General features: G+C 38.6%; 1 protein-coding gene across 2 annotated transcripts in view; it reads left to right on the top strand.

The window, feature by feature from the left end:
• SACS (sacsin molecular chaperone) overlaps positions 1–14,033 on the top strand; it is a 305,612-nt gene extending 291,579 nt beyond the window's left edge. For both annotated transcript variants that reach the window (XM_078657096.1, XM_078657097.1), the window contains exon 9: positions 806–14,033. In XM_078657096.1, coding sequence (XP_078513222.1) covers positions 806–12,360 — 11,555 coding nt within the window. In that variant the 3' untranslated portion in view covers positions 12,361–14,033. The remainder of the gene's footprint in view (positions 1–805) is intronic.
• Positions 14,034–15,937: the final 1,904 nt, after the last annotated feature.

Below are 15,937 nucleotides of genomic sequence, written 5' to 3'. Positions count from 1 at the left end.
TCACTGCACAAGCGGTTGCTCTGAAGACAGTGAGATTCCTTCCAGACAGTCGGGGATCTCATAATCTGGTGAGAGGCCCTTCACCAGAAAGGAAGGGTTCATGGCTTCCACTGACCTTACTGGCTGGTGCACTGCCTATCAGGATCAAAATGAGCAAGTAAGTGTTCAATGAAATCAGTGGGCAATTCAAACAATTTTTACCTTAATCAAGCTCTTATGGTTTCTGTATTCTGAACCAACTGCTTTCTTATTGCCATGAAAACGATTGCAAGTCATTAATAGTCAACGTGTTATTAAAGCATGGCACGATCAATCTGTGCCTGGCTTGTTTAGCTTCTTGATAAGGAATCAGTTACTGAATATGCAATCTAAACTGTGCCCAGCAGAGTTTGGGTGTTTCCCACATTGTGTGTATGATATAAGACTTTTAAGTAGCCTAGCTTTGGTTCAATATTAAATAGGTTATTCATGCATCCACTGCCAAACCAGAAATGCTCATTTGAAGGATACAAATGTGTAGATGTTCATAACATCCATGAAATTGTAATGCAGATCTTAAGAAAATGTTTCTTTCTTATTTTGTATTACAGCCAAACACTTTGAGTTCACTTAGGCCTTGTATAGGCCTGTACTTGCTTTAAATATTTTATGAAATGAAGAGTCCAATGAAGACTTGAGTAGAATGCTAGCATCAGTGTTGTTCACATATAGACTTTACTTACATGTGTAATTTATGAATGTGTTTTATTCATTATCTCCTATATAGTTTTTAATTGTGAAACTGTTGTTTTTTTGTCATTTATAGGACGACCATGCACTCAGTTGCAGCTATTGAATCCTGAACGATTTGCACGTCTCATTAAAGAAGTTTCAAATACTGTGTGGCCAAGCAAGGATATGGTGGTACAGTGGTATCCGGGTTGCAAAGATAAAAAACATCCAACCATTGACTGGCTTAAAATGGTCTGGAAGACTATCTACATACATTTTTCTGAAGATTTAGCTTTGTTTGATGACCTGCCACTTATACCTAAGACAACGTTAGAGGAAGATAAGACCTTGGTCGAGCTTGTGAGGCTGAGGACCCCATCACCAATTATTCTCTATGATGAATCTGAGGTGCAGCTACCTGAATTGTTGCCTGACATAATTGAAACCCTGGGTGGTATTGTCATTAACAATTTAGATCCATCTATACAGCATCCGCTTCTGAAAAAATATATCCATCCACCTTCCCCAAATTCTGTCTTGCACTTAATGGATCGGATGTCATTACAAAAATTATCCAGTCAAGTGGCAGCCTTACCTCCAACACACAAAGATGCCCTTAGAAGATTTCTATCCACGTTAACTGATGTTGGTGAGAAAGAGAAGACAACTATTCAGGAATTACTAATATTTCGAAGATATGCAACATCTGATGAAATGAAGACTTCTTTTATAGTTTTGAGGGGTTGCAAAGTTTTACATCATACTGCCAAACTTCCCCCAGGATTACGACTTTCTATTCCAATAATTGATGGTGGGGATGAGGCTACAATTCGCTTGGCAAACACGTTGAAAGTGGAGCAGCTAAAGAGTACAGACTGCCTCCAATTAATGTTCCAAGATGTTGAAAAGGGATTTTATTCCTCTGTTGAAACAACACAATTGATGGTATGGGTGCTTGAAAACTTGTCCTTTCTAAAAAATGAAACAACTGCTGTGGTGGACTGGTTAATGCCATTGAAATGTATCCCATGTTTCCAAGGGAATTCAGTGTCCGCAAATCAGCTCTTTGACCCTGAAATAGAAGTACTTCAGAATCTATTTTTAACGGAAGAAGAAATAAGTTTTCCACCTCAAGCCTTTAGGTCTTCATCAGATGTTCTTCATTCTCTTAGGCAAATTGGCCTAAAGAGTGAAACCCACCTCAATGAAAAAGACATTGTGCAAGTAGCAAAGAAAATTGAATATTTGCAGAACAAGTCCAACTCAAACCATGACATCCTTCTCAGAAAAGCCAGAACTCTGTTAACTGTTTTGAACAAAGACCCTGCACTTGTACAATTACCTGAAACGAGGGCAGCTCTAAAAAAAATTAAGTGGATTCCAGCCAGCAAAGAGAGGCCTCCAAATTATCCAAGCTCTTTAGTCTGGAAGGGGGATGAGTGTAAGCTATGCAGTCCCCCAGAAATGACTGATTTATCTCATGCTGTGTTAGTAGGCTCATCAGTCCCTCTAGTAGATAATGTAATTGGAGATATAGAAAGGGCTCTCGGTATCTCCTTAGAACCTACAATAGATTCAGTTCTGAAACATTTAAAGGTTGTAGTAGACTGGAATTGCTCTAAAACATTTAATAATGAGGACTATTACCAATTTCAACATATATTACTTGAAATTTATAGTTTCATGCAAGATCATTTAGAAAAAGGTAAAGACCATTTTAAGACATTGACATTTGCCTGGGTGTGGACGGGTACCACATTTTGTTCACCCATGCAAGCAGTCATACATTCCATACATGACCTTGATCTCCAGCCTTACCTACACAGCTTACCAAAAACTATGGCCAAATTCCATAAGTTGTTCAGGTTGTGTGGCTCGATTGATCAACTGACCCCAGAACATATTTTTACTGTCATTAAAGAAATATACAAGAGGAGTAAACAGAAAATGAATGAAGACGAAAGCAAGCAAAATCTTCACTTGATGCTGAATATTATACGATGGATGTATAGCAGTCAGCTTACTGCAGACTGTGATATACCCATGCCTATACATTGTAGCAAAAACCCTTCGAAACTAGTGATGCGACCCATTGAAGAGTGCTGCTATTGTGATATCAAAGTAGACGACCTCAACGATTTGCTTGAGGATTCTGTGGAGCCAATCATTTTAGTGCATGAAGACATACCTATGAAGACTGCAGAATGGCTAAATGTGCCTTGTCTCAGTACGAGGCTTATTAATCCTGAAAACATGGGCTTTGAGCAGTCAGGCCAAAGAGAACCACTTACTGTAAGAATCAAAAACATTTTAGAAGAATATCCCTCTGTTTCGGATATATTTAAAGAGTTACTGCAAAATGCAGACGATGCCTCTGCAACAGAATGCAACTTTCTGATTGATATGAGAAAAAATATGGACATAAGAGAAAATTTGTTGGATCCAGGTATGGCAGCCTGTCATGGGCCTGCATTGTGGTCATTCAACAACTCAGAATTCACAGACTCAGATTTCTTAAATATTACTCGGTTAGGAGAATCCATAAAAAGAAGTGAAGTTGACAAAGTAGGGAAATTTGGACTAGGATTTAACTCTGTATATCACATAACTGATATCCCCATCATCATGAGCAGAGAATTCATGATTATGTTTGACCCAAACATTAATCATATCAGCAAACATATTCGCGACAAGTCTAATCCAGGTATCAAGATAAATTGGAGTAAACAACAGAAAAGACTGCGCAAATTTCCAAATCAGTTTAAACCATTCATAGATGTTTTTCAATGTCAGCTACCTTTAACAGTTGAATCACCATACAGTTACAAAGGCACCCTTTTTAGACTTTCCTTTAGAACCCAGCAAGAAGCAAAACTGAGTGAAGTAAGTAACATTAATTACAATACAGCAGATATTTATTCTCTTGTTGATGAGTTTAGCATATGTGGGCATAGGCTAATACTCTTCACTCAAAATGTGAATGCAATGGTTTTAAAGTATTTGAAACCAGAAGAAGCCAATCCTACTTTAGCACAAGATGCAGTCACCATTAAGAAAAAACTGTGCGTCTCCAAAGTTCTGACTTCACCTCAGAGTATCCTCAAAGAGGCTGCAAAACTCATGAAAAATTGTAGCAACAGTAAAAAACTCCCCACTGAAGCACCAAAGTCCTCATGCATATTACAGATTGTAGTTGAAGAGTTCCATCATGTGTTTAGGCGAATTGCTGATCTTCATTCTCCACTTTTTAGAGGTCCAGAAGATGACCCTGCTAACATTTTTGAAATGGCTAAGTCTGGGCAAAATAAAAGAGCAACAGATGAACTACCACAAAAAACAGTTGATTCAACAACATGGCTGTTGTGCTCATGCATGGACACTGGTGAAGCTTTAAGATTTTCATTAAGTGAAAGTGGTAAACGGTTGGGGCTTGTACCTTGTGGCTCAGTAGGCATTATGCTTTCAGAAACTGAGGATGGAAAATGGATGGTGAAGTCTAACTGTGGTACCATTGGGGAGGTGTTTTGCTATTTACCGCTAAGAATAAAAACAGGCCTACCTCTTCATATCAATGGATGTTTTGCTGTTACTTCAAATCGGAAAGAAATTTGGAAAACCGACACAAAGGGCAGATGGAATGCTGTCTTCATGCGACATGTTATTGTACGAGCTTACTTAGAAGCACTTTATGTTTTGCGAGACATGTCAATCAATAATGAGTTGTTTGACTATAACTACTATGCTGTATGGCCTGATCCTGATAATGTGCATGATGATTTTTCTGTTATATGTCAAGGAATTTATGAAGACATAGCTAAAGTGAAAAGCAAAGAACGTCTGAAAGTGTTTTCTGATGGATCTTCTTGGGTGTCCATGAAAAATGTAAGGTTTCTAGATGATATGTTACTTCTGAGGCAAGACATTGGCCCTCCTGCCTTTAAGATCTTTCAGAAATATCTTAAAGTGACAGGTTTGAAGAACCTCTGTGCAGTGGAACTTCCATCTTGGATAAAATCTGGGTTTGAACAAGCTGGCTGTAAAGATATACTTCTTGAAAACACATTCTCAGAGAATCAGTTTTTTACTGAAGTGTTTTTTCCCCATATTGAAGAAATTGAAGCAGAGCTGCGTGACCCTTTAATGCTTTATGTGCTCAATGAAAGAATTGAAGAGTTCTCAGAAATCCTTCGAGTTACTCCATGCATTCCTTGTTCTTTGAAGGAGCACCCCCTTGTTACACCTTCAAGACTAATCCACCCTGAAGGTAGAGTTTCAAAGTTGTATTGTAGTGAAGATGGACGCTTTCCCTTTGGCACATATCAGAACTATCTCAATCCAGTTATCTTGATCAAGATTACTCAGCTTGGTATGGTAAAAGATGACATTATGTGGGAAGATTTAATAGAACGTATGGAATCAATTTCTTGCATTAATGATACCGACCATTATGCAGCTTGCCAAAGAAGCAATGTTATATTAAGCCTGATTGATGAAAAATTGAAGTGCAGGGACTCAAGTGCTAAGGAATATTCTGCAAAATGCCACAATCTTAAATTTCTCCCTTTTGTCACAAAACCAGCAGGATTCTCTTTACATTGGAAGGGTAGTGACTACAAGACGGAGACTATGTTTTCACCAGCTGAACTTTACATTGCTGAGCACCAAGACGTTGTTTGCCTTTTAAACACAGTTCTCAATGAAAGCTCTCCTTCCTTTAAAGGCTGTGGATCCATATCATTAGCTGTGAAAGATTTCTTAGGTCTGATTAGAAAGCCACCTATTCACCTTGTGATAAACCAGTTAAAAGAAGTTTCAAAGTATTGTGATGATATTACCTTGTACCAGGAGAATATCACAAATGCTTGCTACAAGTTCCTTCATGAAGCAATGCTCCAAAATGATACCAACAAGGCAGAAATCATGACTGAGCTCAAAAATTGCAGTTTCATTCTGGTTGAAAATACATATGTTGATCCAGCAAAGGTTTCTTTCCACTTGAATTTTGATGCAGCACCTTACATCTACCCACTTCCTAATAAATACAAAAATAATTTCCGGGAACTTTTTGAATGTGTTGGTGTAAAACTCACTTTTGCAGTAGATGATTTTGCATTAGTCCTTGAATCAATAAAGGAAGACAGTGGAAACAAACAGCTAACAGAAAATAACTTTCAGCTCTGTAGACGAATAATAAGTGAGGGCATATGGGGCCTTATAAGGGAGAAGTCACAAGAATTTTGTGAGAGCAAATATAGTGACATATTGTTGCCAGATACAAACCTTGCTATGCTTCCTGCTAAGGCGTTGTGTTACAATGATTGTCCTTGGATTAAAGTGAAAGACTCAACAGTGAAATACTGTCATGCTGATATACCAAGGGAGGTAGCAGTAAAACTAGGAGCCATACCTAAGCGACACAAGGCGTTAGAACGATACGCATCAAACATTCATTTTACCTCGCTTGGGACAGAATTTGGTCAAAAAGAAAAACTGACCAGTAGAATAAAAAGTATCCTCAATGCTTATCCATCAGAAAAAGAGATGTTAAAAGAGCTTCTTCAAAATGCAGATGATGCCAAAGCTACTGAAATCTGTTTTGTGTTTGATCCAAGATACCATCCAGTTGACCGAATCTTTGATGAAAAGTGGGCTCCACTTCAGGGGCCTGCGCTTTGTGTGTACAACAACCAGCCATTCACAGAAGATGATATTAGAGGCATTCAAAACCTAGGGAGGGGCACCAAAGAAGCAAATCCTTGCAAAACCGGGCAGTACGGTATAGGATTTAATTCTGTTTACCACATTACAGACTGCCCGTCTTTTATTTCCTGCAATGATATCCTCTGCATATTTGATCCACACGCAAGATACGCACCAGGTGCAACAACAGTAAGTCCTGGCCGCATGTTTAGGGATTTAGATGCAGATTTTAAAACACAGTTCTCTGATGTCCTTGATCTCTATCTAGGAAAATATTTCAAACTTGGAAAAACAACTATGTTCAGGTTTCCACTGCGTAATTCAGAAATGGCAAAGCAATCTGAAATTTCAACAGTTCCTGCTTCCGACAGAATGGTGCAAAATTTGCTGGATAAACTGCGTACAGATGGAGCAGAACTGTTAATGTTTTTAAATCATATGGAGAAAATTTCAATATGTGAAATTGAGAAAACGACAGGGGTTCTTAATGTACTGTATTCTGTGAGGGCTAAAATCACAGATGGTGATCGTCTCAAACGTAAGCAATTCCATGCCTCTGTCATTGAAAGTGTAACTAAAAAGAAAATGTTGAAGGATATTTCAGTTCAGCAGATTACATACACCATGGACATTGAAGACTCTGAGGGTAATCTTACAACATGGCTGATTTGTAACAGATCAGGCTTTTCTAATATGGAAAAGGTTTCCAAGAGTGTTGTTTCAGCACATAAGAACAAGGACATTACACTCTTTCCACGTGGGGGAGTCGCCGCTTGCATTACCCATAACTACAAAAAACCTCACAGAGCATTCTGCTTCCTGCCTCTCACTTTAGAAACTGGACTTCCTTTCCATGTCAATGGGCACTTCGCTCTAGATTCTGCAAGGCGAAATCTGTGGCGTGACGATGATGGAGTGGGTGTACGAAGTGATTGGAACAATAACTTAATGATAGCGTTGATAGCGCCAGCGTATGTGGAATTGTTGGCACAAATAAGAAAACGTTATTTTCCTGGTTCTGACCCTACTGTGACAGTGTTGCACAATACACCAATCCATGTTGTCAAAGACACTCTGAAAAAGTTTTTATCCTTCTTCCCTGTAAACAGACTTGATCTCCAGCCTGACTGGTATTGCCTAGTAAAAGCAATTTACAGTTGCATTCATGAAGATATGAAACGTCTTCTGCCGGTTGTGCGAGCACCAAACATTGATGGTTCTGAATTACAGTCAGCTATAATCATTACCTGGGTAAATACCTCCACCACGACCAAGGGAAGGCCATTCTTTGACAATCTACTGCAGGATGAATTGCAACACTTGAAGAACGTCGAGTACAACATTACAACTCGAAAGACTGTTGCAGAAAATGTGTACAGACTAAAACACCTGCTTCTGGAGGTCGGTTTCAATTTGGTGTATTATTGCGATGAGACTGCAAACCTTTACCACTGCTTGGTGGATTCAGGTATTCCAGTCAGCTACACAAGTCCTTCAGACGTCCGAACTTTTCTTATGACTTTTTCTTCAGCCGACACTAGCTGTAATATTGGAAAACTTCCTTGTCGTCTTCAGCAGACCAACCTCAAACTGTTCCATAGCTTAAAACTTCTGGTTGACTATTGCTTTAAGGATGCTGAAGAAAGTGAAATTCAGATTGAGGGACTACCACTACTTATTACATTGGACAGTGTTTTACAAGTTTTTGATCCAAAGAAGCCAAAGTTTCTAACAACATACCATGAATTGGTTCCATCACGCAAGGATCTTTTTATGAACACACTGTTCCTTAGATACAGTAACCTTTTACTTGCAAGTGGTGTTGCTAAAGTTTTTGATGTGACAAGTTTTGCTGATTTACTGTCAGCAGTGTTGCCAAGAGAATGCAAAAGCAAAGTTTGTGTTCGATGGAAAGAGAATTTTGCAAGTGAGTCTTGGCTTAAAAGTGCCTGGCATTTTGTTAGTGAATCTGTAAATGTTAAAGAAGATCAGGCAGAGGAGGCATTAACATTTGATATGGTGATAGACATTTTGAAGGATTGGGCGTTGCTTCCTGGTACTAAATTCACGGTGTCTTCCAATCAGATTATTGTCCCTGAGTGTGATGTTTTGCTGCCTCTCAGCCTTATGCACATATCAATCTTTCCTAATGCTCAAAGTGATAAAGTCTTCCACACCTTAATGAAAACAGGTTGCATTCAACTAGCAATAAATAAAATTTGCTCCAAGGACAATATTTTGATGCCTATGCTGGCAGGCCATACTGCAAACATCGAAAATCCTTCCAGCATCCTCAAAGCTATACAGCACATGATACAAACCTCAACATTTAGAACTGAAAAGTTAGCGGCGAGTGATTTTGAAGCACTTTTAATGTATTTTAATTGCCATTTGAATAATTTGATGTCCCAGGATGACCTAACAGTTCTAAAATCTCTTCCATGTTTCAAAGCAATAAGTGGTCGCTACATCAGCATTTCTAAATGTAGTGCATGCTATGTTCTCACAAAGAGTATCCCTTCTGTGGAGGTAGAAAAGTGGTCTGTTTCTTCTTCATCTGCCTTTCTAGAAGAAAAGATCAACCTCAAGGACTTGTACAGTGCATTGGGTTGCTTACCTATAGACGATCTTGAAGTATATTCCAAACACCTTTTGCCCAAGTTTGAAAGTCTCTCCTACAGTGCAAAATTGGAGCATCTAATTTATTTAAAGAACAGTCTGAGTAATGCAGATGAATCATCGAGCATTAAAGAACAACTCTTTGAAAAGCTTGAAGGTCTTCCTATAATTTATGATGTAGATAAAAGACTTAAACCTGCTAGGCAATTTTATGACAGAACTGTAAAGGTATTTGAAGTCATGCTTCCTGGGAAATTGTTCATACCTCAAGACTTTTTCAAAAGTTTGGAACAAGCAGTAAAACCAAAGAATCAGGCCGCATTTATGGCATCCTGGGTTACCTTTTTACGAAATATAGGCCTTAAACATGCGCTCTCACAACATCAAATTCTACAGTTTGCCAAAGAGATCAGTATGAAAGCCAACACAGAAAAGTGGTCCAGTGAGAAACTCCATTCCACCATTGATGTTCTTCTTTATCACATATTTCAGGAAAGAGCGGATCTACTGTCAGGAAACTTTCTACGAGAGCTATCTAGCATTCCTTTCCTGTGCTCTGAGCGGGCGCCTTCAGAGCTTGTCAGGTTCCATCCTCAATATCAGGAGGTGAATGGAACGCTTCCTCTCATACGGTTCAGTGGCTCCCAAGTGAATCCAAAATTTAAGCAGACTGATGTGTTGCAACTGCTGTGGACATCTTGTCCTATTCTACCAGAGAAGGCAACTCCTCTAACAATTAAAGAACAGGAAGGAAGTACCCTTGGTGCTCAAGAACAGCTTGAACAAGTGTTAAGTATGCTTAATGTTAATGTGGAGCCTTCTTTGGACAAAGTTCTGACCAATTGCAGGAATGTATGCAGTGTAACAACTCTTGATGATGACATGGTAAAAACTAGGTTGAAGGTTCTTCGTAGCATCTATGAGTTTCTTAACACAGAAAAAAGGGAGTTCCGATTCCAGCTACGAGGCGTTGCTTTTGTGATGGTAGAGGATGGGTGGAAACTTCTTAAGCCTGAAGAGGTTGTCATTAATCTAGAATATGAGTCTGACTTTAAACCTTACTTATACAAGTTACCTTTAGAACTTGGAACCTTCCATCAGTTATTTAAACTTTTAGGTACAGAAGATGTGGTGGCCACAAAGCAATATGTTGAAGTTCTCAGTCGCATATTCAAGAGCTCAGATGGAAAGCAGCTAGATCCCAATGAAATGCGCACAGTTAAAAGAGTTGTCTCTGGCCTTTTTAAAAGTCTTCAGAATGAGTCTGTGAAAGTTAGGAATGATCTTGATAATGTACGAGACTTAGCTCTTTATTTGCCAAGTCAAGATGGGAGGTTGGTAAAGTCAAGCATCTTAGTTTTCGATGATGCCCCACATTACAAAAGTAGAATACAGGGTAATATCGGTGTTCAAATGCTAGTAGATCTCAGTCAGTGCTACTTAGGAAAAGATCATGGTTTTCACACCAAACTCATAATGCTTCTTCCTCAGAAACTGAGGGCCCGGTTGCTCAGCAGTATCCTTGAAGAGCAGTTGGACGAAGAAAGTCCAAGAACATGCCAGTTTGGGGCATTATGTTCCTTGCAGGGGCGGTTGCAGCTGCTCCTATCTTCTGACCAGTTTCTCACTGGACTTGTTAGAATTATGAAACATGAGAATGACAATGCTTTCCTAGCAAATGAGGAAAAGGCTGTTCGACTTTGCAAAGCATTGCGTGAAGGACTGAAGGTATCCTGCTTTGAAAAGTTGCAAACCACATTAAGAGTTAAGGGGTTTAATCCTATTCCACATAGCAAAAGTGAAACACTTGCCTTTTTAAAGAGATATGGACATGCAGTGATATTACTTTACATACAACACTCCGATAGTAAAGACATTAATTTCTTGTTGGCACTAGCAATGACACTGAAATCTGCCACAGACAACCTGATTTCTGACACCTCTTATTTAATTGCCATGTTAGGCTGCAATGATATCTACAGAATCAGTGACAAGCTTGACAGCTTAGGAGTGAAGTATGATTCTTCAGTAGAACCATCAAAACTGGAACTCCCTATGGCAGGCACTCCAATTCCAGCCGAAATACACTACACTCTTTTAATGGATCCAATGAATGTGTTTTACCCCGGAGAATATGTTGGGTATCTTCTTGATGCAGAAGGTGGTGACATCTATGGTTCCTATCAACCAACATACACATATGCTATAATTGTTCAAGAAGTGGAAAAGGAGGAGGAGGACAACTCAAGCTTTTTAGGCAAATTTTACCAGATTGACATTGGATATAGTGAGTACAAGATTGTAAGTTCTCTTGACTTGTACAAGTTTTCACGCCCTGATGAAAGCACCCAAAGCAAAGACAGTGCACCTTCTACTCCAACAAGCCCTACAGACTATCCCATTCCAGGTCCCAGAACTGTTCCTCCTTCTTTCCCTGGCAAAGAAAGCCAAAAGACGACATCTGCAAAACGCAACTCACCTAAGAAAATTAAGAAGAGTTTATTACCAGAAATACTAAGGGAAGTAACATCAGTAATGGAGCAGGCATGGCGGCTTCCTGAATCAGAGAGGAAAAAGATTATACGACGGTTGTACCTAAAGTGGCATCCGGACAAAAATGCTGATAACTTGGAAATTGCAAATGAAGTTTTTAAGCATCTTCAAAATGAAATTAACAGACTAGAAAAACAGGCCTTTTTAGATCAAAATGTAGATAGAACATCCAGAAGAACTTTTCCAACATCCTCTGCTCGCTATCAATCAGATAAATTTTCTTTTCAAAGATTCTATTCCTCTTGGAATCAAGAGGCAACAAGCCATAAGTCTGAAAGGCAGCAGTACAAAGAAGCATATACTTCCACAGGATTCCAACACTCAGACCGGTTCTTTGTTCCACCCACATTCAAGTCAGTTGGTAATCCAGTTGAGGCCCGCCGATGGTTGCGCCAAGCTCGTGCAAACTTTTCTGCTGCTCGAAATGACCTTCATAAAAATGCCAATGAATGGGTGTGCTTTAAATGCTACCTGTCCACCAAGTTAGCTTTAATTGCAGCAGACTATTCTGTCCGGGGGAAGTCTGACAAAGATGTCAAGCCAGCTGCACTTGCCCAGAAAATAGAGGAATATAGTAAGCAACTTGAAGGCCTTGCTAATGATGTCCACACATTAGAGGCCTATGGGGTGGACAGTTTGAAAACTCGCTACCCAGACATGCTCCCTTTTCCACAAATTCCAAATGATCGGTTCACTTCAGAAGTGGCAATGAGAGTGATGGAGTGCACTGCTTGCATCATAATTAAGCTTGAGAATTTTATACAGAGTAAAGTATAAGATTTTTTGAACCAATAGAATTATCTCTTCAATATATTTCAATGGCAACTGCATAGCCTAGCAGTGATTCCATTTAGACATCCTTTAGCATCACTGGTGTCTCACTAAAACTTCAGGTGTCATTATTTCATTCAAAGGCCAGTGTACATTATCTAAAAAGTGCAATATGACAATGTGATGAATCACAAAAAGGGATGTCTAATTTGGACTCCTCTATAAATTATGTTACTGTATATATAACGTTTGCAACCAACATAGCCATACAAAGAAGAATTGAGGCACATATTTTTTAACGGTACGAAAATGCCTTTTGTTGGAATTCTTTCAAGCAATCATTTCTACTGAGCCTTAAAACATAAAGTAAAATGTGAATAATTTAACATATTGATGATGATGAGCTGCAGATTAATTGCTTTACATATAGTGGTTTTGAGAACCATGTCTTATTCAGCTGCACTTTATGTAACCAAAGCGTTTCTTAGGTTAGACAAAAGTTACAGTTCTGTGTGATTCTCTTCTTATTAGGGGGGCAGTTAAGATATGTTATTTTAAGGGCCCAATTTAGTATGGATTGTTCCTGATTACACGCCTGTAACCTACTATTAATGCATAGGTCAATTGACTAATCAAGAAATCTATAAATCAAGTATGGTCGAGGGTAAGCTTACATATTCATTGATATCGTATTGTGCAATTTCCTATCAGCTGGATCTGATTGAGTTTGCTGCATTTTTTTAAAATCGATTTTATATCCTGATGAATGTAGGGGTATACATTTTAAATATTTTAAAGTCACTTGATTTACAATAAACACAATTTATTTGTGATTGTTTCTGTGAGTTCAGCAACAATGTACATAAGATTTCGTATTGTTTGTTTTCTGTGAGACTGCCATGTGTTCCTTTACTGAACCATTTAACCTAATCTAAATTTGCTTGGTGTTAAGCATACAGAACAACATTGCCATTGATGACTGCATTCAAACCTCAGACCTTTAGAATGCAATCTGCGCATGTTTATCATTTGCTCATGTACAGATGCCACAAATTAATGCACTGTTTATTTGTCTGTTTTCTTAAAAGCAGAAGGCTAACATCTTTTATGCTAGACGTATGTTAAAAGGTGCTAACATCCTTCGTTGTCTGCACTATGTCATTTTGGATGTCACGTTTTGGGTTACACACCTTTATGTTTGTAATTATTGTGAGCCTCGAAAATGTTTTGTGTATAATTGTATTGAAATTATGTACATACCTATCGTAAATAGCAGAATCTTATTTTTTGGTGCCATTGTATGTTTTAAGCTTCTATTATTTAGAAGAAACTGTATATTTGCCATAATTACAATAGAGTATTTTTTCAAGAACACAGTGAATTGATACATTAATAGATGAGTAAACTGTAAAGAAATACAAAAACATCATGATGCTTTGGGGGAGGAAGTTCCCTTCCCCCTCCTAGTTGCATTGTCTATTGATAACAATGAAATGTTAAAGCATGCAAAAAGCTTTGGGAATCATTAACTACCAATGTATGTTAATGGGTAGCGTTTTCGGTTTTTTTAAACTCGTATTGCTTCTGGATATTAGACCATGTTATTATTAATGCTGTAATATGTGCCATATTGTATTTTAATTAAAGAAATATGTTTTTGTATTGCCCTCTGAGAAAGAGTTGCTGCTAAAGTGTCCAGTCATTTCACATAAGCTGTACTTATCAATATTTAGCACTATATATTTTTATGTGATGAGTCAGTTTTCCATTTAGTGCCACATAGTTATGTAAAGCTTTATTCAAACACATATTTGTAATGATATTAAGTTGCCTTTTCTGTATTATATCAAGTAAATAACTTCTATTGAGGCATCAAGCTAAATGTGAAATATGAATGTTCCTATATCATTGGCCGTTATCATTATTAACGTATGCTTACCGTAGCACCTAAACAATAGACTAGAAACTGTTTAAAAAATGGTGCAAAGTCTCAGCCAATAATCACTAGGTCTGCAGTTCAGTGCATCATTTTCACCCACTGAGTTACTTCAGACTAAGGCCAGCCATGTATAAATCAGCTTTGGTCCTGCTTCAGTAGTGCGAGTAAGTGAATTATTAATCGAACAATAATTGCACTATTCCTTTTCAGGTCCTATTAGCTCTCAATATTTTAAACCTGAACTTGTTTCTTGGTAGCTGTTGCATGGAGCAGAGAGGCTTAACTTAGGAGAAACGTGTAAAACATTTATCAGTACTGTTGTAGAAGAAAGCACGCCCAGTTCCAAGGTAAATGAGACAAGTAGGTTTATTAGGTAAGATGTTATGAAGCGCCCCACCAGGAGCAGCCTTCCTGCTGCTAAGCCCATCGTCCAATTGACTCTCTCACTCACCAACATTCCACAGCATCCTCACACACCAACATTCCACCACCACAGTCACACTGGCTTAGCAGCAGGTATAACAGATCTCCTTTCAGAATAACATTATAACTCTTGAAAGAAAAACATTAGAACTCTTGCATGCATGTATACAATGTAGCAATAAGAACCAATGTGAATGCATGAAAATAATAGGTGGAAAACCTTTTGGACATGTCGTAACACAATAATTGCAAAAGTGCATACAAAGACTGAAAATATGGAATGCAATTTTCACAACACTTCATAAAATAATACTTGCATACACAACCACAGTAAAAGGTAATAAGAATACACTCACATACATCATCTCACTTCCTAACCCTAACAAAACACAAACTCTCCCACAACACAAAACCTCAATCCAAACCCTGATACCACAAAACATGCCAGCTCGCCAGGCTAACATAAAAGTAGTATGAAGGGGACCGACCACAGGGCGCGGTAGCAAACCATCAAAACAATTGCAAAAATAAAAGGAATGGTGAAACACCATAGTAAGTGTGGACCACCACTTCATACCACCGAATAGGCATCCACACTGCCCTTCACCCAAACCCGTAGTAAGTTTGGAAACTGCAATCACACGTAATAAACCGGGTAACTTAAACTGCATGCAGTCGTCCCAACAATGTACACTTTTACTAAGAACGTACAAGCAGACTTCCCACAAAGCACGTTTCAATCAAAACAGGGAGACTTAAACTATGCATGGTTATCCCATCCTGGTCGCCAAAATATGTTGTCGAAGAAAGCACGTCCAGTTCCAAGGTAAATTAGATAAGTAGGTTTATTAGGTAAGATGTTATGAAGAGCCCCACAAAGAGCAGCTTTCCTGCTGCTTAGCCCATCCTCCAACTGACTCTCTCACTCACCAACATTCCAAAGCATCCTCACACACCAACATTCCACCACCACAGTCACACTGGCTGAGTAGCAGGTATAACAAGTACCAAAACAGTAAAAAGAATTCCAGCCCATATTATAAAAATAGTCAAATTTAATGAGCAAAAAGTTACCAAAAAAACAAAGATTGGAAGTAGGGCACTGGAAACATGATTTTGTAGAGTTTTAGATGTCACCAGTGGCAAAAAGCGGGTATTGGTTCTTGCAAATGGGGTCAAAAGCTAAGATCGACCATGATTGATCACTGGTCAGATACAGGG

Source organism: Lissotriton helveticus, chromosome 8 (assembly GCF_964261635.1).
Source record: "Lissotriton helveticus chromosome 8, aLisHel1.1, whole genome shotgun sequence".
NCBI classification, from domain to species: domain Eukaryota; kingdom Metazoa; phylum Chordata; class Amphibia; order Caudata; family Salamandridae; genus Lissotriton; species Lissotriton helveticus.
The sequence above is the reverse complement of the archived record's forward strand: the minus strand, read 5'-3'. Positions and strand labels throughout refer to the sequence as shown.